General features: G+C 42.2%; 1 protein-coding gene across 6 annotated transcripts in view; it reads right to left on the bottom strand.

Moving 5' to 3' along the window:
• The window catches only part of ATG4C (autophagy related 4C cysteine peptidase), a 156,248-nt gene that overhangs the window by 901 nt on the left and 129,874 nt on the right, over positions 1-25,473 (bottom strand). For all 6 annotated transcript variants that reach the window (XM_074380940.1, XM_074380939.1, XM_074380937.1 and 3 more), the window contains one exon: positions 14,369-14,497. In XM_074380940.1, coding sequence (XP_074237041.1) covers positions 14,369-14,497 — 129 coding nt within the window. The remainder of the gene's footprint in view (positions 1-14,368; positions 14,498-25,473) is intronic.

Here is a 25,473-nt window from a genome sequence, read left to right as displayed (position 1 = left end):
TTTCTCTAGTGCAACAAATAGAAACATTTGACCCATAAACACCAGACTTATTTGCCAAATATTCCTATTTGACCGCATTAAGCTTAAAAACAAAAACATACCGTATCTAACTTAAAGAGTAATCATATAATTAATAGGCGAAAAACAGGGAGAAAGATTGCTGGAGATTAAGATTAAGCCCTGCAGAAGCGAATGTTCTAACTAGAAATTGGTTTAATTAATAGCACATTTTACATAATGATTACAGTGTAATTGCGCTGACTAGCAGAGTGTCATTAAATATATCCGTGCTCCTTTACAACACCCTAAGGCTAAAAATAATGAGTTACATTGAAAATCACTGTGCAACAGGTTCATAAATAACATTTAAGCCTATACAAGGCGAATACTTATAAATAATAAATATTTGCCTTTTGTAATTGAAGAAAAAATGACAGCCTTCTTTTTCTACTACCTTGTAGATTGCCATGTTATAATGCTGAAAAGATTTTTCCCCTTGCTTTCTCTAGAAGGTGTTGAATAATTTATTCAAATGCTAATATTCCACGTAGTCTGACTTTGAGGAACAAATATTCCTACATAAAGAATAAATGCCAAGATGCTTATTACTTCTCTTGCTTTACTTTACACCATGTATCCCCCCAAAACCACCACAGTCTATCACACCTGTCAAATGAAGTTAGTGACCAAATTTTCTCGCAGAGAAGCAGCATTTTTCTATATTTAAAAATTACCCCTTTTCCCAAAGTGTTCATCACGTTCAGGGTTGTTATGGGGCAGCAGCTGCTCCGTGACTTCAGAAAGGAAGTCAATGGCATCTAATAACCTTTTTTTCCTTCTTTCTTTCTTTCTTTTTTTTTTTTTTTCTTTTGAGACGGAGTCTCACTCTGTTGCCCAGGATGACGTGCAGTGGTGTGATCTCGGCTCATTCTCCTGCCTCAGCCATTCTTCTGCCTCAGCCTCTCGAGTACCTAGGATTATAGGAATGCACCACCCTACCTGGCTAATTTTTGTATTTTTAGTAGAGACAGGGTTTCATCATGTTGGTCAGGCTGGTCTCGAACTCCTGGCTTCAGGTGATCTGCCTACCCTCGGCCTCCCAGAGTGCTGGGATTATAGGATTGAACCACTGCGCCCAGCCACCTGATAACTTCTTAATCTCTCACTTTTCTCCTGTGAACCAATGACATCCGGCAGCAAAGGATGCTGCTCCTTTGATCCAGGTAGTTTACACCGGCATAGGCTCAGGTCCGAAGAAGGTCAGCCTTCACGAGCTTCCTCTTCTTCACCTCCTCAGCTCTGAAATGGAGTTGTGTTCTCCCAGTGCCTGAGAGAAAGCAGAAGGCAGAGCTCCCCAGCAAGGCAGCCTCCAGGGAGGCTTTCCAAAAGCTCCAGAGCAGGGCTCTTAGCCACTGGCTTGTCTCCAAGGACTGTGGGAAAGAGGGAGTCTCCAAGCTATAAAGAGAACACAATATTGTTGGGGGTGATCTTAGGCAGGAAGGAGGACAGAGACATCCGCAGCTCCCTAGGAAAGGACACACGGAGAAAGGCCTTCTCTCAGAGTCCGAGCCATCTCCAGGTCAGGTGAAGCAAGTCAAGCACCGTCACTCTTGGAAACGCAAAAGCTCCCAGGGCAGGAAGCCCCTGAAGGAGGAGGTCACCGCTGTTCCCTTCCCAATTGGGAGAGCAGGTCTGTTTTTGGTGGAGGGAGGCATTGTTGCTTAGTGATGAAGAAAGGGCTTAGCAGTAGCCAAAACTCAGTTCCAGTACTGGACCACCTATCACCTGTGTGATGTTTGGTAAATCACTTGACCTCTCTGAGCCTCTTTCCCTAATCTGTAAAGTGACATGACACCAGTCTCTGCCCTCTAAGGTTGTTGTGAGAATTGAATAGAAAAAAATGCTTAGTGTGTGGACTCAGTATAGTGTCTCCCGATTAGTCGTGGCTGAATCTGTGATCATTATTTTTTATTTCATCATTAGAAAGTTTTTTCTCATATTTAGCCAAAATCTATCTTCTTGTCACTTCCGTCCATGGACTCTAGTCCCTTCTGGAGCGATGAAAAAATGGGGATTTTCTACTCACCCCACCCACTTGCATACCCAGTACAACCAAAGGGAATTTTCACTATCCAAATAATACCTCTCCTCTGATTAAAACCCATCATGATGGCCCATGGTTCTTAGGGAGCATAGGGCTGAGAATCTCATTCCACATGATCTGGCCTCTGCGTGCCTCACCAGCCTCATCCCAGGCCGCTCAAGCCCTCATACTCTGTGCTGCAGGAGCCCCAGGCCTCTTTCTGCTCAGGTGGGCAAGTTTCCCACTGGCCCCAGGGCCTTTGCGTAATGCCTTTGTTTGAAAGTCTCTTCTTGTCTGCTTTTTCTAATTAGCTCTTCAGACCTCAGCTCAAACAAGGCTTCTTCAGGGAAGTCTTAGACTAAGTCCCCAAACTAGATTAGGCTTCTGCCTCTCACAGCTCCCTCTACTGTTCCTTCACAGGTTTTTATCATTACTGAAAGTGGTACATTTTTGTAATTACATGATAAATTATTATTTCCATTCATCAACTGCCCATTCTACGAAGGCTGGGACCACGGCTGCTTGGGGTTGATAGTGGGCTCACCCGTTACCTGCCATATGACCCCTGTCAATAGTTGGCGTGGATGAACAATAACAGAAAGAACTACTGTGCGTTTCCACGTGAGAGTCCTGCACGTATCTGAAGATAGTTCTTGTGCTTCTCTGCTTCACAATTTAATTATCACAAGATAAATGATCGCAGCGCTCCTGTTCGCTCGTCATGCTGAGTTTTAGACCCCTCAACAACCCTGCACGCACATCCAGGGGAGCTCAATAGAGTGAGAGGATTGCCTCTTAAGATCTACACATTCTCCTTCCATTACTGACTGCACCCAGAGGCTGCATTAGCTCCAAATATACACACGTCTGTGTGTGTATATTATGTGCACACATTGTTCTTTTGTTTAAAAGTACTAAACTTATGAAAGAAAATTTGGAAAATAGAGACTAGAAAAAATGTAACAAAAATAAGCCTTAGACAGTGATGCAAAAAAAAACAAAAACAAAAACAAAAACAAAAAACTTACCCTTAACAATTTGCAATAATTTCTGTGAGTACCTTTTTGCATATGAGTAAGTTATTGTTGCATTTAAGGAAGGATTATATGGTGGAAATACCCCTGCATACTCATACGCATTCTGCTTTTTCACCAATATTAAATTACAAAAGTATTTCTTTATTATCATGTAAACTTTACAAATGCCATTTTACATAGTGCTGTATCAGAAACACTTTCTGCTGCTACTTACAATAAGGGTTGGAAGATGATTTTTCTCACATCCTAAGAAATCTAAAGGTAGGAGGTTGCTGACATTGCTTCAAATAGATTTTTGCTTATGGTTGCAATATAATTGCTGTAGCTCATACCATCACATTTATATTCAAGGCAGAAGGAAGAGAAAAAGGATGTGCCATTTCTTTTAATCAAGGAAAGCCAACTCCTTCCTAGTGCCCTCAGCAGACTTCCACTTATAAATGCCTGCCTGGACTCTGTCTATGACCCACACTAGATACAAGGACATGTGGAAACATGAGTATTTCCTTTTTCCAGCCTACGGGATTGAAGCAGGCAAGGGAAGTTGGGCACCTTTTCCACCTTCTATCAGATTAATTCTATTCCATTTGATTCTTGGCTCTTTAAACAAAAACCTTGGCAACTTGCTTCCAAAAAAACTCTTTCCTCCTTTTGCTTCCTGGTTTATGAAAATCAACAAGCTCAACCAGGGAGTTAATAGAAGTGTTTTTGGTTACCATGATGCTTATGGGGGTGCTACCTTTGGTGGGCAGGGGCCAAGACTAATGGACATTATCCAATGAGCAGGAAATCCGTGCAATAAAGACCTGCCCATCCCCAAATGCCAATAGTGTCTTTGTTGATTTTCATTCATTGACAATTACGGAACTATTTCATCAGAAATGAGAAGAGAAGGGCAGGGGAGGGGAGGGGAGGGAAGGGAAGGGGAGAGGAGGGGAGGGGAAGCTAGGGGAAGGGAGGGGAGGGGAGGTAAAAAAAGGGGAAGAAAGGGGAGGGAAAGGGAGGGGAGGGGAGGGGAGGGGAAGGAAAGGGAAGGGAGGGGAGGGGAGGGGAGGGAGGGAAGAGAAAGGAAGGGAAGGGAAGGGAAAGGGAAAGAAGGGAGGATTTTGTCATTAAACATCACAAACAACAGAAGACAGATAATACTTCTCAATGATGAGATACAACCCTGTGCATGCTACTTTCTCCTTCCTAACCCACAGTTTATATCACGTCCTATATACAGATAAGATTATTTAAACTGTCCTTTGGGTGAAATAGTTAAGAAAAGGCATGAGTATAGATCTTTACTCTTTCTGGCTTTCAAAGGGCTTCTCCTGGGACTTTGGGACCTGATACTGTTTGCAATTTGTTCTCCCCCAGAGGAGATTAAGAAAAATAGAAAGGCTCAGACCAGGTGCTGCTTGGTATTTAATGATGACAGGCGGAGGTGAGAAAGCACAGATCAGCTTTTTCCTCTCGGCAGAGCCTGGGCTATTAGGAGAAGGGAATTTCGTGTTTGATTTGCCCATTCTCCATTCCTCATCGAGGTTTCAGTCCCAAATTGCTAAACCTCCATTCAACAGTTAAATTAAACATAACTAACTTTGTTGATATTATTTCACAGCCGAATAACTTGATATTCATACTCTTTGTATGTTCGATACGTACAGAGCTCAGACACATTTTTAAGTCTCAGCTGGTGATGATGAATTCTGCTGAGCTAAACTTGTGTTTCACAGGATCCTGCTCAGCTGAGACGGGGGACGCTACTGCACTGTAAAAATAAGCTTCAAGCCATAATTTTGATGGGCCCCTCACAGCAAGGAAGCCTCCCTCTTCTCCTCCTCCCTCTTCATGGTAGCAACTGCCATTTGCCCCTTGACCCTCCTAAGCTAAAGGAATCCTTTGCAGACAAGTCCCTCACGCCAGCGCCTCCAATGTGGAAAGAGCACTAAACTCGACCTCCAAAGGTCTCTGCGTTTATCCCCTCTCTGCCTGTTTCTTTATGACTGTAAGCAACTCACTTAATTTCCAATAGCCAAATTCCATGTTTGGGAGGGATGGAGATAAAAATTCTGCCTTTCTACTTTGCACACGGGCTGTGAGCTCGGGTTGAGAGAGTGCTGCAGACCCTCAGGTGCTATTCACTATGATTTACATGTTCACCTGTAATCTGGTGATTCACCCCATCCTTTAAACATGATAGGAAGACCCTAACAAACAGTTGAATTGAATAAGAAACGTGTGTGCTTATTCATTCATCCAACATGCAGGCACCTTCTGTGTAGCAGTCCTGGATAGTAAATATGCCGGCTATCAAGAATGAAATTGTGCTGCAGTGTGAGAGAGAAACAAGTCAACAAATAATTATCTACAGTGGAGAACATGACCTTCCGCCCAAGTGAGCCAGTGCTGCTTTGTAGAGGGGGCCACTTGTGAGAGAAAATGGGGAGCATCCCAAATGTGCATGAGAGCCAATGCTGGTCCCTCTTCTGAGGATTACACACATTCTGTCCCTTCATGGGCACACAGCCCTGTGGAGTGGTATTACATCTATTTCACAAGTGAGAAAGCCAAGGCCTAAAGAACTTCCATAAGGTCACAAAGCTGGTAAGGGGAAACTTGGCTCCCAAGGCTCACACCCTCCAACAGGAGACCAGGTCCTCCTTGGCTCCCCAGCACCTCCACACGCCTGGCTCATAGGCTACGGAAAAGCCTGCCAGGCCTCCTTTTCAACAGTGGTTTAAAAAGCTACCCAAAACAAACAACACCATTAAAAAGTGGGCAAAAGCCGGGCGCGGTGGCTCACGCCTGTAATCCCAGCACTTTGGGAGGCCGAGGCGGGTGGATCACGAGGTCAAGAGATTGAGACCATCCTGGTCAACATGGTGAAACCCCGTCTCTACTAAAAATACAAAAAAAAATTAGCTGGGCATGGTGGTGCGTGCCTGTAATCCCAGCTACTCAGGAGGTTGAGGCAGGAGAATTGCTTGAACCCAGGAGGTGGAGGTTGCAGTGAGCCGAGATCATGCCATTGCACTCCAGCCTGGACAACAAGAGCAAGACTCCGTCTCAAAAAAAAAAAAAAAAAAAAAAAGTGGGCAAAGGACATGAACAGACACTTTTCAAAAGAAGACATCATGTAACCAACGAGCATCTGAAAATAAGTTCAATATCACTGATCATTAAAGCAATGCAAATCAAAACCACAATGAGATACCATCTCACACCAGTCAGAATGGCTACTATTAAAAAGTCAAATAACAGATGCTGGTGAGGTTGCAGAGAAAAACGGACACTTATACCCTATTGGTGGGAGTGTAAATTAGTTCAATCATTGTGGGAAGCAGTGTGGCAGTTCCTCAAATAGCTAAAAACAGGACTACCATTTGACCCAGCAATCCCATGACTGGGTATATAGCCAAAGGAATATAAATCATTCTATCATAAAGATGCATGCCTGCAAACATTCACTGCAGCACTACTCACAATAGCAAAGACATGGAATCCACCTAAATGTCCATCGGTGGAAGACTAAGAAAACTTGGTACATGTACATCGTGGAATACTATGCAGCCATAAAAAGAATAAGAGCATGTCCTTTGCAGGAACATGGATGGAGCTGGAGGTCATTACCCTTAGCAAACTAACCCGGGAATGGAAAAACCAAACACTGCATGTTCTCACTTACAAGTGAGAGGTAAGTGATGAGAACACATGGATAGAAAGAAGGAAACAACATACACTGCAGTCTACCTGAGGGTGGAGAGTGGGAGCAGGGAGAGGCTCAGGAAAAATAACTAATAGGTACTAGGCTTAATACCTGGGAATGAAGTAATCTGTACAACAAACCCCCATGACACAGATTTACCTATATAACGAACCTGCACAAGGGCCCCTGAACTTAAAATAAAAGTTAAGGCCAGGCACGGTGGGTCACACCTATAATCCTAGCACTTTGGGCAGCCGAGGTGGGCAGATCACCTGAGGTCAGGAGTTTGAGACCAGCCTGGCCAATATGGTGAAAGTCAGTCTCTACTAAAAATACAAAAAAATTAGCCGGACATGGTGGTGTATGCCTGTACTCCCAGCTACCCGGGAGGCTAAGGCAGGAGAATCACTGGAACCCGGGAGGCGGAGGTTGCAGTGAGCCAAGATTGTGCCACTGCACTCCAGTCCAAGCGACAGAGTGAGACTTTGTCTGTAAATAAATAAAGTTGAAATATCCCAAAATATCTTAGGTAACAATAACTGTGTTTCCAAAATTTATGCAAATTAGTTTAAAGGGGAAAAATGGGGTACGGAGGTTATTATAGGCATAGGCTGATATCTCAAAAGTGGGTCTCCCAAGGGACTGAAACTTAGTTCCAGAAAGCTCCAGCAACAAGGCAGAGTCTCTCCCTCCCCCTTCCCTCTCTCTGGCTGTCCTCCTTTGTCTTGGTTCTCTGTGTTGTGTTCACTTCGCTCTCTATTTAGATCAGCTTTTGTTGCTTCTCCATGAACGAGGCCAGAGACGGCCACTCCACCCCTTGTTACCCAAGTTCAAGCAACCCAAGAGACTGACTAGCATCTCTACATCCCAGTTCTGAATTCCAGGAAGACTGAATCTGATTAGGTTAGCCCAACTTGGGTTAACTGTGTCCTTCAGTATGGGCTATGTATAGTGACTTCATTCCGAAGAGTACAGCGTGCAGGGGCCTGGCGGGTAGAGAAACATGCCCAGCACCACCTCGGCCAGGTAATCAAGGTCAACATCAACAGTGATCATCATCTTGAAAGTATGTGGCTGGGCTCAGTGGCTCACGCCTATAATCCCAGCACTTTGGGAGGCCGAAGCAGGTAGATCACAAGGTCAAGAGATCAAGACCATCCTGGACAACATGGTGAAACCCTGTCTCTACTAAAAATACAAAAATTAGCTGGGCATAGTGGCACACGCCTGTAGTCCCAGCTACTTGGAAGGCTGAGGCAGGAGAATTGTTTGAACACAAGAGGCAGAGGTTGCAGTGAGCCAAGATCACGCCATTGCACTCCAGCCTGGGAAATAAGAGCAAAACTCCATCTCAAAAAAAAGAAAGTTTGTATCTTTGACTTGTGATGAGATAAGAATGGCACATTACCTCTATGGTCTTCCTCCCCAAAACCTATAACTTCTGTCTATTCATGAGAAATATATCACACAAATCTCAAATGCAGGACATTCTGCAAAACACTTAATTAGTAATTCTCAAAACTGTCAAGTTCATAAAAAAAAAAAAAAAAAAAAAACAGGGAGGTCTGAAAAACTGTCACAGTCAAGAGGAGACTAAGGTTGTAGGACAGCTAAATGTGATATGGTGTCCTGGATGGAATCCTGGAACAAAAAATAGAAATTATAAAAATCTAAGAAAACCCGAACAAAGTATGAACATTAGTTAAAAATAATGTGTTGATATTGGCTTATTAATTGTAACAAATGCACTATGTTTATATAAGATGTTAATAATGGGGAAACTGGGCCAGGTGCAGTAGCTCATGCCTGTAATCCTAGCACTTTGGGAAGCCGAGGCAGGAGGATCACTTGAATTCAGGAGTTTGAAACCAGCCTCAGCAACATAGTAAGACCCATCGCTACAAAAAATGAAAAAATTAGCCTGGCGTGGTGGCACATGCCTATGGTCCCAGCTATTCAGGAGGCTCAGGTGACTGGATTGCTTGAGCCTAGGAGGTCAGGGCTGCAGTGAGCTATAATCACACCACTGCACTCTAGCCTGGGGGGGGTCTCAAAAAAAAAAATAGGGGAAACTGGGTGCGAGGTACATAAGAATTCGGTACTATCTTTGCCATTATCTAAAATTCTTCTTAAATAAAATGTTTATTAAAACAAAGGATTCTGTGCTTACTCTGCACCAATTACCATGCCGGGTACTTTAGACACTGCAGTAACGAAAACAAAAAGTCCTTCTCAAATTACCCTGTCCCATTTTTTACCTACCACAGTATGTGTTGCAAATCCTTTGAAATAAGGGAAGACGTCAAGACCCAGTACAGTCCTGACACACCGTAACCAGTTAGTGAGCATCTGTGCTGCCGGGAACTAATGTCTATTACTCGCAAGAGAGGCCCCATCTTAACATTCAGATATGTGACCTTGTCCTGTCACATCTGATGACGGCACTGTCCTTGGACACGGAGACGTGGATGACTTCCTTTGGCTCACTCCCTTTTTTTTTCCTTTATTTTTTTGAGGCAAGGCTTTACTCTATCACCCAGCCTAGAGTGCAGTGGCACAATCTTAGCTCACTGCAGCCTCAGATTCCAGGTCTCAACTGATCCTCCCATCTCAGCCTCCCAAGTAGCTAGGTCTATAGTTGCGCAGCACCACGACTGGCTAATTTTTGTATCACTGTGTTGCCCAGGCTGGTCTCAAACTCCTGGCCTCAAGCAATGCTCCTGTCTCAGCCTCTCAAAGTGCTGGGATCACAGGTGTGAGCCACTGAGCCCAGCCACACTCTTCTTCTTATTGAGCAAATTAGTCCCTTCTCAAGTGGCCACGACCAACCCCTAAGAGGTCATGAAACGGGCGTGGGCCAGCCTCTGAAGGATTTGCCTTCCACTAATCCTTTAGTCCTGGCCTGGCAACTTCAAATGGGACCTAGACTCATCAGTGTTTTATGCCCTTTAGGGGACCTATCCTTGCTTCTCTCAGGACAGTCTTATAAAACCTTTCAAAGGATAAGAGCCTCTTGTCATGATTAACCTTTGGAATGGGCACTAAAAATAATTTTGCATTCACTTTAATAGTTCAGGGTTTAAGGGAAGGATAGATGGGTGTGGCTTATTTAAGCATTTTCTTTCCTAAAGCAGTGGAGAAGGACAGAAGACCCAGAAGGAGTTTTTGGCAGCTGAGCTGAGATTTGGACATTTTAACCCTTTTCCACCCACTTTTTCTCCCTTCTGAGTCTTCATTCAGTCGTTTCAGTCCTAGGAACTGAATATTAGCTGATTAGCTAATTCCTTCAGGAAAAATGCCATTAATTCATCAGTCCTCTTGATTTCATTTTTTTTAACTGCCTTTGAACATCTTTTGTTTTCATAAATGACTGATTTCTGTGCTGTGGTTTGCAGAGTCATAATGAACATGGGAATTCAAAATCCTCGCTGTGGTTTACTTTCAGGCCTATCGCATAGAAAACCATACTGCTTCTCACAATCATGCCAGGGTTTTGCCATAAAAAGGGACCATGCTAAGTCCTTTGGCCCTGGACACTAATATCACCACCCCACTGCATGAGCTTTTGTAGTCTGAAATCAGAAACAGCCCTCACTGCCACCTGCACACCTGTGCAATAGGATACAAAAGCAGCCCCTCTCCAGCCACAGGCCAATAGAGTAATGTGGGCCCTTGAGGCTGAATAATTCCATGCTCAGTCCCTTCTGAGACTTTCCCCCAGGCCCTACAGCCTTAGCTTATGTAAGCACACATACCAGTCTCTATCCAACTAGAAGCCTCTAGAATGGTCATGATTTAGTCATCTCCGTAACACTCATAGTACTGGCATGATGCTTGCATGTCATATACACAGGCACATGACAAAAAAGGAGGGCAAAGATACATAGGGCTTCCACCTACCCTGGGTGAGCCAGAGTCACTGCTACAGACGTGGATGGTGCTTGACGCGTAGACAGGTAGAGAGCAGGGATTAAAAAAGAATGTCTTCCCCATTTGCTTGCTCTGACTGGGCAATGATATAATTTCGAGTCTCACGTCTCTATTTCAGACCACATATGGCAGTAATATTGGCTCTTCCCCACCTCAGCCTAACCATGACTAAACAGGTTGATGAATGTCATGCATCTTATCATCATACATGCATATTTTTAAATATAATTCACTTTTGATCTGCACCCTTGTGCAGTGGCGAATGAAAACAGTTAAGATTTCTTCCACTGTCTGCCTTTAAATGTATTAAACAGCCCTGCTGTCAATAGATTATAGTCTTGTACAATGATAATAGCCCCCAAAACTAAGAGGCCTTGTCAGGAATTGCAGTTGTCACAGTTTGATGGGAATGATTTTACTTGGGGTTCGTCTGCCGCACAATCATCTCATAATCTGGATATACATCACAGCATGACATGTAAATTTCCTGCTACTCTGCTTTCATTTCCAGAGGCAGCAATCAAATGAAAACCACTCAACCTCACCCAAATGTATAAATAATTTTCATTCAAACATATTAACAGTCAAAATACGAGAATTTATCACAGAGTGCTAGGCCTTTTAAGAAGCAATAAAGACTTTACTTTTTAAGCATATTTCTCCTTAGAAAAGTAATACGAATAGTAACTCGCAATTTAAAAATCGCATTTGAAAGTCCACACAGAAACCACCTAATCTGCAAACTTAAGGGATGTGGGTGTTTTGCCATGGATTTGATGCTTCCAGGAAAAGGGCTGCAAGAAATATCGGGTAAGAGAATTGCGTGTTGATTAGTAATCACCTACGGGAAAATATCAATGCCTAAAAATGCGAATTTCTTTCATCTTTACTAAGCATACCTTTTGGGCTGCAAAACCAAGAGTAGATTACTTCCTTTAAAATGTAAACATCTGATCCAGGAGCAATTTGTATACTGGGGCAAATGACACTGTTTTTCCTCATAAGCGTCAGATTTTAATTGAAAGCCACCTCCTAAAGCCCATCAAATTGCAGCGGTGGACATGGCTGACTCTCCCTGACTTGAGACTGCGTTCCAGCCACACTGGCTGTCAGTTACCAGGAAAGGGAGAGAGGCATTCGCAAGCGAACGCGAAAAAATATTTGTGCTTGGTGCTCAGTTATGAAGTTGAGTGAGAGGAGGGAGCTGGTTTGCTCCTTGGCCTAGTTGAGGTGAGTGTGGAGTGGCCTCGGGGAACTGCACTGGAGCGTGGGGACTCACCAGCTGGTCTATAAAGCTCCCCTACTCTGCTGAAGGTGGGTCCAGGCTAAGCCTTCAGATGGGAACTTTCTCTGTGCCTGTCCAGAAAGAGGTGCTAAAAGACATCAGTTGACCAATAAGACACCATGTTGACAAGAGTTTATTAGGTATGGAACAAAACCCCAAAAGGAATATAATAGACTTGACACATTTAATTCGATAATCAATCCACTCATATTTCAAAAGATACCGTCCATATTTTAGAAAGGACAGCACTGTGTCTCCGGGTAAAGGCTAACTTGCAGGTTCCTATCATATCCACTGGGAAAACTGACACGCAGACGGTGGTTAGGAAGTGTGGGATGGGAAGGCGGGGTTCGGGATGGAGGACAATTGATTTTTCCTAGGGATGCCAGCATCTAAAAATGTTGCTGCCTCGCTTTAAATTTTCGTACCCTTTTCTTCTCCCCGCACTGCCCCCTAACATGTGCAAAAACTGCTAAGATGACAGTTTTTCCCATTTCCCCAGTAAGTGTGCCTGTAGAAGTAGAAGTACCATAACCCGGGGTACAGCAAGCTCAGCCATTTGAAATAAAACTTTGCAGTACTAATGTTTTCGTAACTGCTTCCATATTGTAATGATATTTTTCCAAGCACTGGTTTTATTTGATCTTAAATACCTTTTTGGGAAAGTCCAGTGAGCTGACTCTAATAAAATCATGCTATTGAAAAAAGGTTTAAGTAGAATGTTCAGAATAAATTACAAAACTGCATGCAAGAATACCAGCTAGTGCTGCAATAAAAAGCTGAAAATGAGTATTCTTGCAATATATTTTAAAGAAGTAGTATACTTTTTTTGTTCATTTTTTTTCATTGAATGTTTCATAACAGAATGCCTCCATGTCGTGAAAGGAGGGGAATGCATACCAAATGAACAAACTGCGGGAAAAATTGCATCTAAGGGGAAAAAAAACCCTTGACTTTTGGGGGGAGTATAGAATATATTTCATTTCATTTTCAATAACTGTTGGAAGATAATAGGAAATGTAATTTCTTTCCATTTGCTGTGCCAAAATACTTAAATTACATCATACTTATCCTGTCATACTTTTCCCCAACATATTCAGGACCCTTTAATGGATTTCACATCCCTATATGTGCACTGAAGAACCGTATCTGCTTTAAAAGACAGAAACGATTGCAAGGCCCGAGTGAGAGCCACAGGCAGCCATATATCTGACTTTCTCACGGTGAAGCAGAAGTCAGGAGCTCCTCATGAGGGGTGGAGATGGAGGCATCCTCCTAATTACTCCTGAAATCCTAGGTCCAAAAGAAACCGTGAACCCTCTCCGTAGCCCTTCTGCTCAACAGGACGGTCACAAAAACTGGACGCTGAGAGTCAAGGGCTGCAGATGGTGCATTCTGCTTGACATGTGAGAGGCTAAGGGGTTTGGGGCATCGAGTCAAGCCTTGAGCTCCAGGTTCTATCATGAACAGCATTTATTTAAATCAAATTAACTTATAAATCTAAGTTCACATCTCTCATCATCAAGTAAGACAAAAGCAATCATTCTCATCCTATGAAGAGAAACTGGGGCAAAGAACAGGTAGCTGTGGGCCAGGTGCGGCGGCTCACGCCTATAATCCTAACACCTTGGGAGGCCAAGGCGGGCAGCTCACTTGAGGCCAGGAGTTCAAGACCAGCCTGGCTAACATGGCAAAACCCCATCTCTACTAAAAATACAAAAAATTAGCCAGGCGTGGTGGCACATGCCATAAAATCCCAGCTACTTAGGAGGCTGAGACACGAGAATTGCTTGAACCCGGGAAGCAGAGGTTGCAGTGGGCTGAGATCATGCTACTGCACTCCAGCCTAGGGGACAGAGTGAAACTCTGTCTCAAAAATGAGAAAAGAAAAAGAAGGGGGAGGAAAGGGAGGGGAAGGGAGAGGAGGGGAAGGGAGGGAAGGGGAGGGAAGGAGAGGGGAGGGGAAGGGAGGGGAGGGAAGGAGAGGGGAGGGGAAGGGAGGGGAGGGGAAGGGAGGGGTGAGGAGGGGAGGAGAAAGGAAAGGGGAAAGGAAAGGAAAGAAAAGAAAAGAAAAAAGAAAAAAAAAAGGAAAGAAAGCTATGGCATGATGAATAGAATTTAGAATATAGTGGAAACTGTTGGTGGCCTACCCAGCATTCCTTCTCCCTATCTTCTTTCATGCTACAACTTGATTTTGTTCAACCCATTTTCATACACAGCCATCCATCTCAGGGGAAGCTGACCCCTTCATTGATAAGAGCGGTGCATTAGTGAGCTTAGGCTGCCATAACAAATATCATAGATCGAGTGGTTTAAACAACGAGAACTTATTTTCTTACAGTTTTGGAGACTGAAAGTCCAAGAACAAGGGACTGGTGGGTCCGTTTCTGGTGAGGGCTCTCTTTCTGGCTTTCAGATGGCTGTGTGCTCGCATGGTCTTTTCTCAGTTCATGTACACAGAGAGAGAGCTGAGAGAAGAAAGAGAGAGAGATTTCTGTTCCCATAAGGCCACCAATCCCTTGAATTAGAACTCCACCCTTATGATCTCATTTAACCTCAATTACCTCTTAAAATTCCTCTCTCTAAACACAGTCATATTGAGGGCTAGGGCTGCAACATACAGATTGCGGGGGAAGACAGTCCAGTCCACACCAGCTGGGTCTGACTGGTCATAGGCAACCCTTTGCCTATGGAAAGGTGCAGGATTCCCAAGTGAAGAACATGGGCAAAATGATTGATTTTGAAATGTAATAACCATAAGGATCTATAGGTTCTCATTAGTCTCTTTACAATAGATTATATGGTATTGTTTTTATTCTTCCAAAGTCACATGGGTAGTTTTTAAAAAGAGCAATCTACTTTTAGATTCCATTCCCTTTGTCATTACTAAGTTTGAGGAAAGGCATGGGACTCTGACCAGTGAAGTAGCAGAGGAAGTTGGCTGGTGCCCCTGCAGAGAGGCGTATTCTGGCCAACCAAAGAAGCTGGGCATTTTGATATCTGGGTGTGACCTCTGAAAGTGAAGTAACCATCCTACCACCAGCATAGGACGAAACCAATACCAATGATGGCAGAACGCAACAGTTTTAGTTTCCTAGGACTGCCGTAACAAAATAACTGAGAGACTTAAAACAACAGAAACTTAGCCGGGCACGGTGGCTCAAGCCTGTAATCCCAGCACTTTGGGAGGCCGAGGCGGGTGGATCACGAGGTCGAGAGATCGAGACCATCCTGGTCAACATGGTGAAACCCCGTCTCTACTAAAAATACAAAAAATTAGCTGGGCACGGTGGTGCGTGCCTGTAATCCCAGCTACTCAGGAGGCTGAGGCAGGAGAATTTGCCTGAGCCCAGGAGGTGAAGGTTGCAGTGAGCCGAGATTGCGCCATTGCACGCCAGCCTGGGTAACAAGAGCGAAACTCCGTCTCAAAAAAAAAAAAAAAAAAACCACAGAAACTCACAGCTCTGAAAGGTAGAAGTCTAAAATCAAGGGGTCAGCAGGGTCTTCCTCTCTAATGGCTCTAGAGGAGAATCTTTCCCTGTTCTTTCAGCATCTGGGTTCCTCGGCTTATAAAATACATCACTCCAGTCACATGGCTGTCTTCTCGCTGTGTGTATTCCATCATTTCCCCTCTATTTTTCTGTCTCTGTGCCTAAGTTTCCCCTTTTTGTAAGAACACCCGTCATATTATATTAGGGCACACCCGAAGACCTAATTTTAACCTCATTACCTTTATAATGTTTCTATTTCCAAATAAGGTCACATTCTAAGATACTGGGGGGTTAGGATTCCACGTTTCTAACTGGGGGACACAATTCAATCCATAAATTGCTCAAAGTTGGGCAAATACCAAAGTTGAGTAGACCTTAAGATCCTGGTGACATAACTTAGCCTCTGAATTAACCAACTCTGAAATCCATCCTGCCTCAGGATTTGCTGACATGAATTGTTCAAGTCATTTTGCATTGAGATGTCTTACAGCTGAATACATCACTGCTGCAACAGATGTTGAATAGAAACAGACCTCATTCTACCATTTAATAGCTGTGTATACTTGGAAAAAGTCACTTGCACTCTCTGAGAATACTTTCTGAATCTCTAAATTGAGACAAATACTACATCAGAGTTGTCACAAGGATTACATAATGCCTTTCAACAGCATTATACAGAGAAGGTGTTCAGTAGATTGTCCTTTTTAAAAACTACTCATGTGACTTTGGAAGAATAAAAACAATACCGTATAATCTATTGCAAAGAGACTAATGAGAACCAATAGATCCTTATGGTTATTACATTTCAAAATCAATCATTTTGCCCATGTTCTTCACTTGGGAATCCTGCACCTTTCCAAGTCTTTGTTAGTCTTTTCTGAAAGCCACCGTCTACGAGAGGCAGTGAGCTTAGTGGTTACAAGCATAGACTGGAATCGGACCACATGGATTCAAATCTTCCCTCCGCCACTTTCTATGTGTGATCTTGAGCAAGCGACTTAACCTCTCTGGGCCTCAATTTCCTCATCTTTAAAACAGGAAAATCATGATAATAGTTTCTCTTGGCACACCTAAGAGGAGTCAAAAGATGTAAGGTGATTAGTAGCGTTTCGTGTAGCAAGCACGTTAAACACACACTCTTTCCTCCTTTCAATCTCCATTATTGTCTGCAATCACCTTGGGAAGCAACAGCAGTAGTTTTCAAACTTAGGTGAGTATAAAAAGCACTTGTGGTGCTTACTGTATGTAGATTCCAAAGACTTCCACCTCTCCTACCAGGAAATTCTGATCCGATGGATCTGAGAGGCTAACAAGCACTCCAGGTGAAATTGATGCAGATGGCTACTTATCGCACACTGAGAAACTCTCTATTTTACTGATTGGAAGTCAGAAGACGTGGAAGTGCTTACTCCTGATCTTGGAGATCGGTACTTCTCTTATCCTCCCTACTAGTCTGAAAGCTTTTAAAGGCAGACACATCATTATCTCTCTATCCCTTCTCTCACCACACACCTAACATAGTACCTTGCTCATAGTAACTCAAAAGTATTTATTAAGTTAAACTTAAAAGACCTCAGATGACATCGAAAAACTGAAGCGGTCAAGAAAGTGAAATGGAGATACAGGCAAAAGGAAAATACACCCTGCTAATCATTTAGCGATCCCAATAAATTCTGTAGGCACAGCTGCCCTGAACCAGCCCCACCGCCCGGTTTTCTTTCTTTTCGTTTCTTTTTTTTTTTTTTTTTGAAACAGGGTCCGGGCTGGAGTGCAGTGACATCATTGAGCCTCACTGCCGCCTCTACCTTCCCCAGCTCAGGTGATCCTCCTCCTCAGCCTCCAGGTAGCTGGGACTACAGGTGTACACTACTATACCCAGCTAATTTTTGTATTTTTTATAAAGACGAGTTTTGACATGCTGCCCAGGCTGGTCTCGAACCCCTAAGCTCAAGTGATTCACCCATCTTAGCCTCCCAAAGTGCTGGGATTACAGGCATGAGCTGGCACACCCAGCCCCACTTTTGTTTCTATAAGCCCCACTAACAGTGTGTCCCTGGATAGCAGAGTCACTAAGAAAGTCTGTGATTCCATGCTGGCTTTACTTTTCAGACCTCTACCAGTCTGGGACACAACTCCTTGAGCCCAAAGCAACCTATAGACCGAGTGCAGAAGGATAAAGGGGCAAAAATGTCCATTGAGAAGCTGAGTTTAGACTTCTTATTGTTACTGGGTTACTCAACCAATTAAGCTTAGCTCTTTTAAGGCAACTGCAACAACAAAAAAAATTTTCAAGCTTGTTTTATAAACTAATTAACATTAATCATGTAGCAATACATAGCTACTATTTTTTGAAGGACCATACGGGCTAGATGCTTTTCATGAATTATATAATTAAGTTATCAAGAATTTGTTCAACTAAGAGTTGTTGATCATCTACTATATGTTGAGTTATCAAACAAAAACCAATATACCTATCAATATATAGAACTATGTAACTATATCCTTGTCTCATTTATGACTGTATAGAAATAAATTCCCTACAAAGACTGGGTGGCTGGTAAGTAGAAAGCATGGGTATGGTATCTGAGGCAATAAGCACTTAAAATGTAAGCCATTATTATTATTGTTGTTACCTGTTTATTAGAGTATACATACTGCTATTCACTCCTCAGAACTTTCTGGAAACATTCTGGATGAATGTTTCTTCATCTTCCTTATCTGTACTTGCTAAATGTTCTACAGTAACTATGCAATGTTGTTGTAATAAAAAATAGAACTAATACACTTTAAAAGCAAGATATTTCCTGCCTCCCGCATCCGCAAATAAAAACCATTATCTTTGACAGCACCACCTAGTGGTTTCCAGAGAGTATGACTGTAGATCTATTTCCCTCATCCACATCCTGCGGACACTTTGACTAAGAGATCTTCATTCACAGAGATCTTCATATCTGGATCTACAGTAAGTGTGATTACGAGACGTTCCAACATTCACTCAGTGTCCTCCATCCATGTCTGACCAATGACCGATATGTTTTATTTCTGTACCTTTATTGGTCTTTAGAACTCATTCTATTTTTTTCATGATGAGATTATTTTATTTCTTATGGGACTTTTATTTTTATTTCAATACTTTTTCCTCACAGAAATATAACTTAGGAATCCAGTGATACCTCTAACACACTAGCACATACTCAATTCAAATATCCTAATATTTTAGAAATATAGCTAGAGGTATAAAAATCATTAGGCAAAAATGTTTAATAGTACAAAAAGCATTTATTGAGGCCCTGCCAAGTGCCAGTCATCATGTAAGATGCTGCATTGAAAAGCTAAATAAAACATGCTCCTGGCCGGGCGCGGTGGCTCACGCCTATAATCCCAGCACTTTGGGAGGCCTAGGCGGATGGATCACGAGGTCAAGAGATCGAGACCATCTTGGTCAGCAAGGTGAAACACCATCTCTACTAAAAATACAAAAATTAGCCGGGCATGGTGGTGCATGCCTGTAGTCCCAGCTACTCGGGAGGCTGAGGCAGGAGAATTGCTTGAACCCAGGAGGCGGAGGTTGCAGTGAGCCAAGATTGTGCCATTGCACTCCAGCCTGGGTAAAAACAGCGAAACTCCGTCTCAAAAAAAAAAAAAAAAAAAAAAAATGCTCCTTCAGTGTGGCAATTCCTCAAAAACCTAAAGACAGAACTACTATTGAATCCAGTAATCCCAGTACTGCACATATACCCAGAGGAATGTAACTCATTCTGTTAAAAAGACACACACACATGTATGTTCATTGCAGCACTATTCACAATAGCAAAGACATGGAATCTACCTAAATGCCCACCAATGAAAAACTAGATAAAGAAAATGGGGTACATAACACCATGGAATACTATGCAGCCATCAAAAAGAATAGGATCATGTTTTTTCCTGGGAAGATAGATGGAGCTGGAGGCCATTTTCATTAGCAAACTGATCCAGGAACAGAAATCCAAATACCACATGTTCTCACTTATAAGTGGGAGCTAAAGGACGAGATCTCATGGACACATAGAGGGGAACAACACACACTGGGGCCTCTTGGAGGGTGGCAGGTGGGAGGAGAGAAAGGGGATTGTGAAAAATAACTAATGGGTACTAGGCTTAATACCCAGGTGATGAAAATAATCTGTACAACAAACCCTCAGGACACAATTTACCTAGGTAACAAAGCTGCACATGTACCCCGTAACTTAAAAGTTAAAAAAGAATGTTCCTTGCCCTCAACAAACTCTTATGGGAGACTCATGTCTCATGCAATATATTGTGACACAGCAACTCATGAATGCGCCCATTCATTCATTCCACAAGTATTTTTTTTAGCACATATTGTATACAAGGTACCGTTCTAGGCACCAGAGAAACAAAAATGAATGAAATAAACAAAGTCTCTGCCTGCTTCTAGAGCTTCCATCTAATGGGAGAGAGATAATAAACAAATATGAATATAAGATATAGTCATGATGAGAAGTAATCCAAAAAGTAACCAATTGGTTAAAGGGAATAGAGAGTGCCAAGGTTGCTTTTGATACACGATAGTCAACGAAAGCCTGTCTGGACAGAGACTTTGAGGTAGTCATGGAGCAAGCTGTGCAGATATTGCTGGAGCAGTGTTCTATGCAAGGTGCTGAGATGGCAGTGTGCTCCCTGTGTTGACAGGTCTGTGTGGCTAAGCAAAGCAACTAGAGAGAGAGTAAAAGGTGAATAATTTGGACCGGAGTCTCTAGATCTGTTGGTCACAGTAAAGACCTCTGATTTGATTCAAGAGTTAATGAGAAGCCACTGGCAGGTTTTACTCGGAGGAGCAACAGGCTCCGACTTACATTTGAAAATGATCATTTAGTTGCCAAGTGGATATGATTATAGAATGCAGGAGGACAAGAACAGAAACAAAAAAAAATGATGCAATAATCAAATAAATGAATGTCTGCAAAATAAGCTAATGTATGGATAAGATGTAAAAGCAGAATAGAGGAAGTAGTATTTGATTACCCCCGGAGTGACAAGGAAAGACTCCTCCTTTGAGGTGAGGCCTAAACAGGGATTTGCTGTTTATTTCACAGTTTGATTTTCCTTTTCTTTTTGGCAAAGTATGTTATTTCATCAGGAGACGTAATATCAGTGTTTCTCTTTTATGATGTTAGTAGTTTAATTAATGCCTAAATCCATTCATTCATTAGAGGTTGCAAAATGGTGATATTCTCCTTCTGTCTTTCTGTCTTTATTAGCTGGAATGTGTTTACAAAAGGAAACTTTCCATCATCTTCCATTCAGTTATCTAGTTGTGTAATTCACATAGAAAAGGCAAGCCAAATGCTTGATTCCGTCCCTTTATTTTCGGTTTTCAGACAGCGTATTGGTCCACTGGCATCTTTTCATGGTGACCAACTGCTTGCTTTCTCCCTCTCTTCCTTTTTGCTGCTCCTTCCTCTTTCCCCTTCCCTTTACTCTCTCTTTCTTTTTCATTTACTATCATTATAAATTTATGATTTTTAATCATATCTGATAGGTTTTAATCAATTGCAGTTATTACCTTTATGGATGCGTGAATTGTCGCATCTTTAGCCAGGAGCCTCTTCAAATTGGCTCCTGAGTGCTTTTCACCAAACCCCGGTAGGTTCTGATCACCTCCTTGCCACCTAATAGAAGTTCCGGCTGGGCGCAGTGGCTCACACCTGTAATCCCAGCACTTTGGGAGGCCGAGGCGGGCAGATCACCTGAGATCAGGAGTTCGAGACCAGCCTGACTAACATGGTAAAACCCCGTCTCTACTAAAAATACAAAATCACCTGGGCATAGTGGCGGGCGCCTGTAATCCTAGCCATTCGGGAGGCTGAGGCAGGAGAATCGCTTGAACCCAGGAGGTGGAGATTGCAGTGGTCCAAGGTTGCACTACTGCATTCCAGTCTGGGAGACAGAGTGAGACTCCAGCTCAAAAAAAAAAAAGAAAAAGTTGTGACAAGCTCACCTTAGACATTCCTTGTCCCTAACTTAGAATCAGTTATTTCTCTAAGGAGCCTTGGTTCCTGTTAGTGAGTGATGGTATTTCAGCATCACAATCTAGTAGTATTAGGGTTCCTTGTTGTTTCTGTGGTCATTGTTTCTAGGACTTTTCACTGGATAGAATTGAAATTCCAAAAATAAAATTAATTATGATTTCCCATTAATATTTAAGCAGCAAAATTTTTATTCCTTTCTCCCGCGCTGATAGTCCCAGTTTTCAAAACCTCCAGAAATGCTAGAATTACAATAACTCTTAATTACTGTTTTATTTCCCCAAAATATACCCAACAATCTCATAATTTCATAAGCACCAATATGATTACTGTAAATAGTTTAAGATTCTTTCTGCAGTTCTTTTGCCCTGAAGATATGTACCTCATGCCCATATGAGGTACAGACAAGTTTCTGAGGATTAAATTACTTGGAATTGTTCATGTTATGGGGCCTTAGAGTGTGCTGTGGAAGCATATATTTAGTAAGTGATTATAAGGCAGTAAATGTTACAAAAAAAGTACAGGGATCAAAGTGAGGTTCACCCGTCTGTCCACCTCACATGTCCTGCCTGAGGCAGTGATGCCAAAACAGAAACCTGAAGTATGAGTTGGAATTCTCTGAGCAGAGTATGGGGTGGGGAGCAGGGAGGGAGTGTTTCATACAAAGAGAAGAGGTCCCTAGTCTCAATTTATAAGGCACTCTGCAAATAAAATGCAAAAAAAAAAAAAAAAAAAAAAAAAAACCCGTAGCTTTTTAGAATTTTCTTTTTAAATCATGCTTTCCAAGAATCAAAAGATTATCATCCTAACCAGTTCTAATCTCCTCTTTGGGAGTGAGTTTTAAGCAAGAAGTCACAAGGAAGGTAACCATTGCACAAAGTCATTGACATGCTTTCACTGTAACCCAAAACCATATTGCTTAGCTTAATCGCCCATTTTATTTATCCTACTTAGCTTCCATTTTCAAAAGTGAAGGCCTCAGAGGATAAGGACTTGCCCCTGTTAAGAATATTTAAAAAGAAGGGCTTTGGGAAGTGAAGGGCATTCCCAGGAGGGGACCCAGGGAGGGTCTGAAGCTGCATAAGAAATTCTAATAAGCCTGTGAATGGCACTGTATTCACGTACATCTAATCTAATCCTCAAAACAACTCTGTAAGTTAGGTGATGTTATCTCATTTTAGATCTAAGGAATCAAAGAAAGAGAGAAGGCACAGACAAGGTTCAAAGTTATGTAGCTGCTAAGTGAGAGGGCCAAGATTCAAAGTCTGGTCTACTAGATTCCAAAACCAAAATTCCACCCGTGACCTTACTAAATTTCATTAGTTTATTCTCTGGAGACACAGCTTGTTGGAATATATACACTGTGGTTTATAAAATGAGTTATATTAGCCTAGATCCTCATCTCGTGTAAAGAGCAGTCATCATCAGAGCTAACGTTTGGTTAGCCCTTTACAGCTTACAATGGAACCTTTTCTAACTCAGTCGATTCTCATTATTCCCATTTCAGAGGAGGAAACTGAGATTCACAAGGAAGTTAATTTGCCCAGCTAGTTAAGTGGCAGAACTGGGTTTTTTGTTTGTTTGTTTGTTTGTTTGTTTGTTTGTTTTGAGGCGACGTTTCACTCTTGTTACCCAGGCTGGAGTGCAATGGTGGGATCTCGGCTCACCGCAACCTCTGCCTCCTGGGTTCAGGCAATTCTCCTGCCTCAGCCTTCTGAGTAGCTGGGATTACAGGCACACGCCACCATGCCCAGCTAATTTTTTGTATTTTTAGTAGAGACAGGGTTTCACCATGTTGACCAGGATGGTCTCGATCTCTTAACCTCGTGATCCACCCGCCTCAGCCTCCCAAAGTGCTGGGATTACAGGCTTGAGCCACCACGCCCGGCCTAGAACCGGGGTTTTAAACCAAGGCTTATGACTCCAAATCCCAAGGTATCTCCACCCTTGGTCATCCCTGACTCTCGATTGACAGACATCATCAGAACGAGGGCAGAAATGGAAAGCTTAATAAGAAAAATCAATAGTAGAAGAAGCTATAAACTACACCCTCTCCCCCACATTATGGTGCCAGTTATCAACAAAATGTCCCCGCTTAGTTATGAAATTGACCACAAAATTAATACAATTCCTTGAAAAGTCTTCACCTAAAAAGGCTCTGCATAAAAAGTCTACAGATTCAGAACCTTCAACGTCATAGCAAAAGTGTAAAGAAAACTTTGTTTTCTTGATTTTCCTGTAAATCTAGAACCGTTCTAAAAAATAAAGTCTACTTTAAAAGAGTAAAAGAACATGACCAGCATTGTTTAAATTTTTCCCCTATCCTTTTTTTCTCACAAATAATTTTGCCAAAAAGAAGCAAAAGTTTCTATGCTTTTGATAAATTTGTACTTACTGCTATTCCCAAACAGGGTAGTCGACTCTGGGTTTTTGGAGTCAGACGGTCTCATTTTCAGACCTTGGCTTTGCCTCTTCCTAGCTTCAGTTTTCTCCTCAGTTAACCACCTTCAGTAAGGATGTGAGGATGAAATGACTCACTTAGGTAGGCCAAGCACTTAGCCCTGGGCCTCACACATAGTAAGTGCTCAATAAACAGCAGCTGTTATTCTTTGCTCTGTCCCACCACCTCTTCTTGCACTTATGGAGTAAAGGTTGGGATTTGGAAGGGCAAAAATACAAAATATATATATATATATATATATATATATATATATATATATATAAAATATTCAATCTTAGTGCTTTTTTCTTAAATAACAAAAATTACTAATTCAATTTTAATTCCTATATTTGAAATATATAGGCTAAGGACTAAAACAACCCGAAGTTAAATATTATTTTTATCTAGTTACTTAAATTAAAATTTTAAATAGAAAAAGTTTTTTGGCCTTTTAAAAAATAGCATTGGTTGTGACGTTTTCATAAATCTACGAAGCAAAAACCACTTAGAATACACAGTTTCACTGACTCAGGACCATGAAATCTCTGTTCCAAAGCATCAGCTTTACCCATCCAGCTGCTGCAATGTGGCTGTGGGTCTATGCGGGGGAGTCTCTTAGGACCACCCAGATTCTCACACATCTGGATCTTGCTCACTCACGACTGAGCCTGATATTTGCAGCTGCAATACATGGAGTGCCACCAGGGCAATCTACTTAGCAACCCACAGACTTGTGCTATCATAGAAATGCCGATGCTGAATTCTCCTCAAATCACTATGCACCAAACACGAGGCTGTTTTGGTGCTATTTCTGACCGCTTTTAATTGCTCTGAACACCGGCAACACCTTTTTTTCCATCAGAATGGCAGCTACCACTCAGCGGGCTACGTGAGCTGTTGTTGCCTTTTGCACACTTCAGGGGGCACAGTGGAGTTTGGCAGAAGGTTGTAAAGTCTTTAAATTTTAAATTTTAAAAGTGGTGGGAGGATGGGGAGGGTTAACATTAGGAGAAATACCAAATGTCTATGATGGGGGGATGGACGCAGCAAACCACCACGGCACATGTGTACCCAAACCTGCACATTCTGCACATGTACCCCAGAACTTAACTTATAATTTTAAAAAATTTGTGCATGATGTAAAATTAAGGTTTTACTTTATGGCTTATCCAGTTTCTGGGTCAAATAGGCCTTTACTTCCCTTCCCCACGCCCTCCCCGAATCGATTGCCTGTGTTCTAAATGTCCTGCTTCTTTTATTAGCATCAGCACTACATCGAGGATTAAGAGTAAATATGAACTTTAAAAAGCAAGCATATTTTCTCCTTTTAAGCAACACTATTTGGGAGAGGCAATACATTTAAAAAATAATTGTTAGCCAAAACTCTTTAAAAAATGATCTTTGCATTTCAATTATTTCCCTCCACCCAGGGTCAAAAAGAAAAGGGAGACAAATTCAAGCTTCATGATGGCAAACAGAGC

Source organism: Saimiri boliviensis, chromosome 11, assembly GCF_048565385.1.
Source record: "Saimiri boliviensis isolate mSaiBol1 chromosome 11, mSaiBol1.pri, whole genome shotgun sequence".
Lineage (NCBI taxonomy): Eukaryota > Metazoa > Chordata > Mammalia > Primates > Cebidae > Saimiri > Saimiri boliviensis.
Note: the sequence above shows the minus strand (reverse complement) of the source record. Positions and strands in the feature narration are given on the sequence as shown.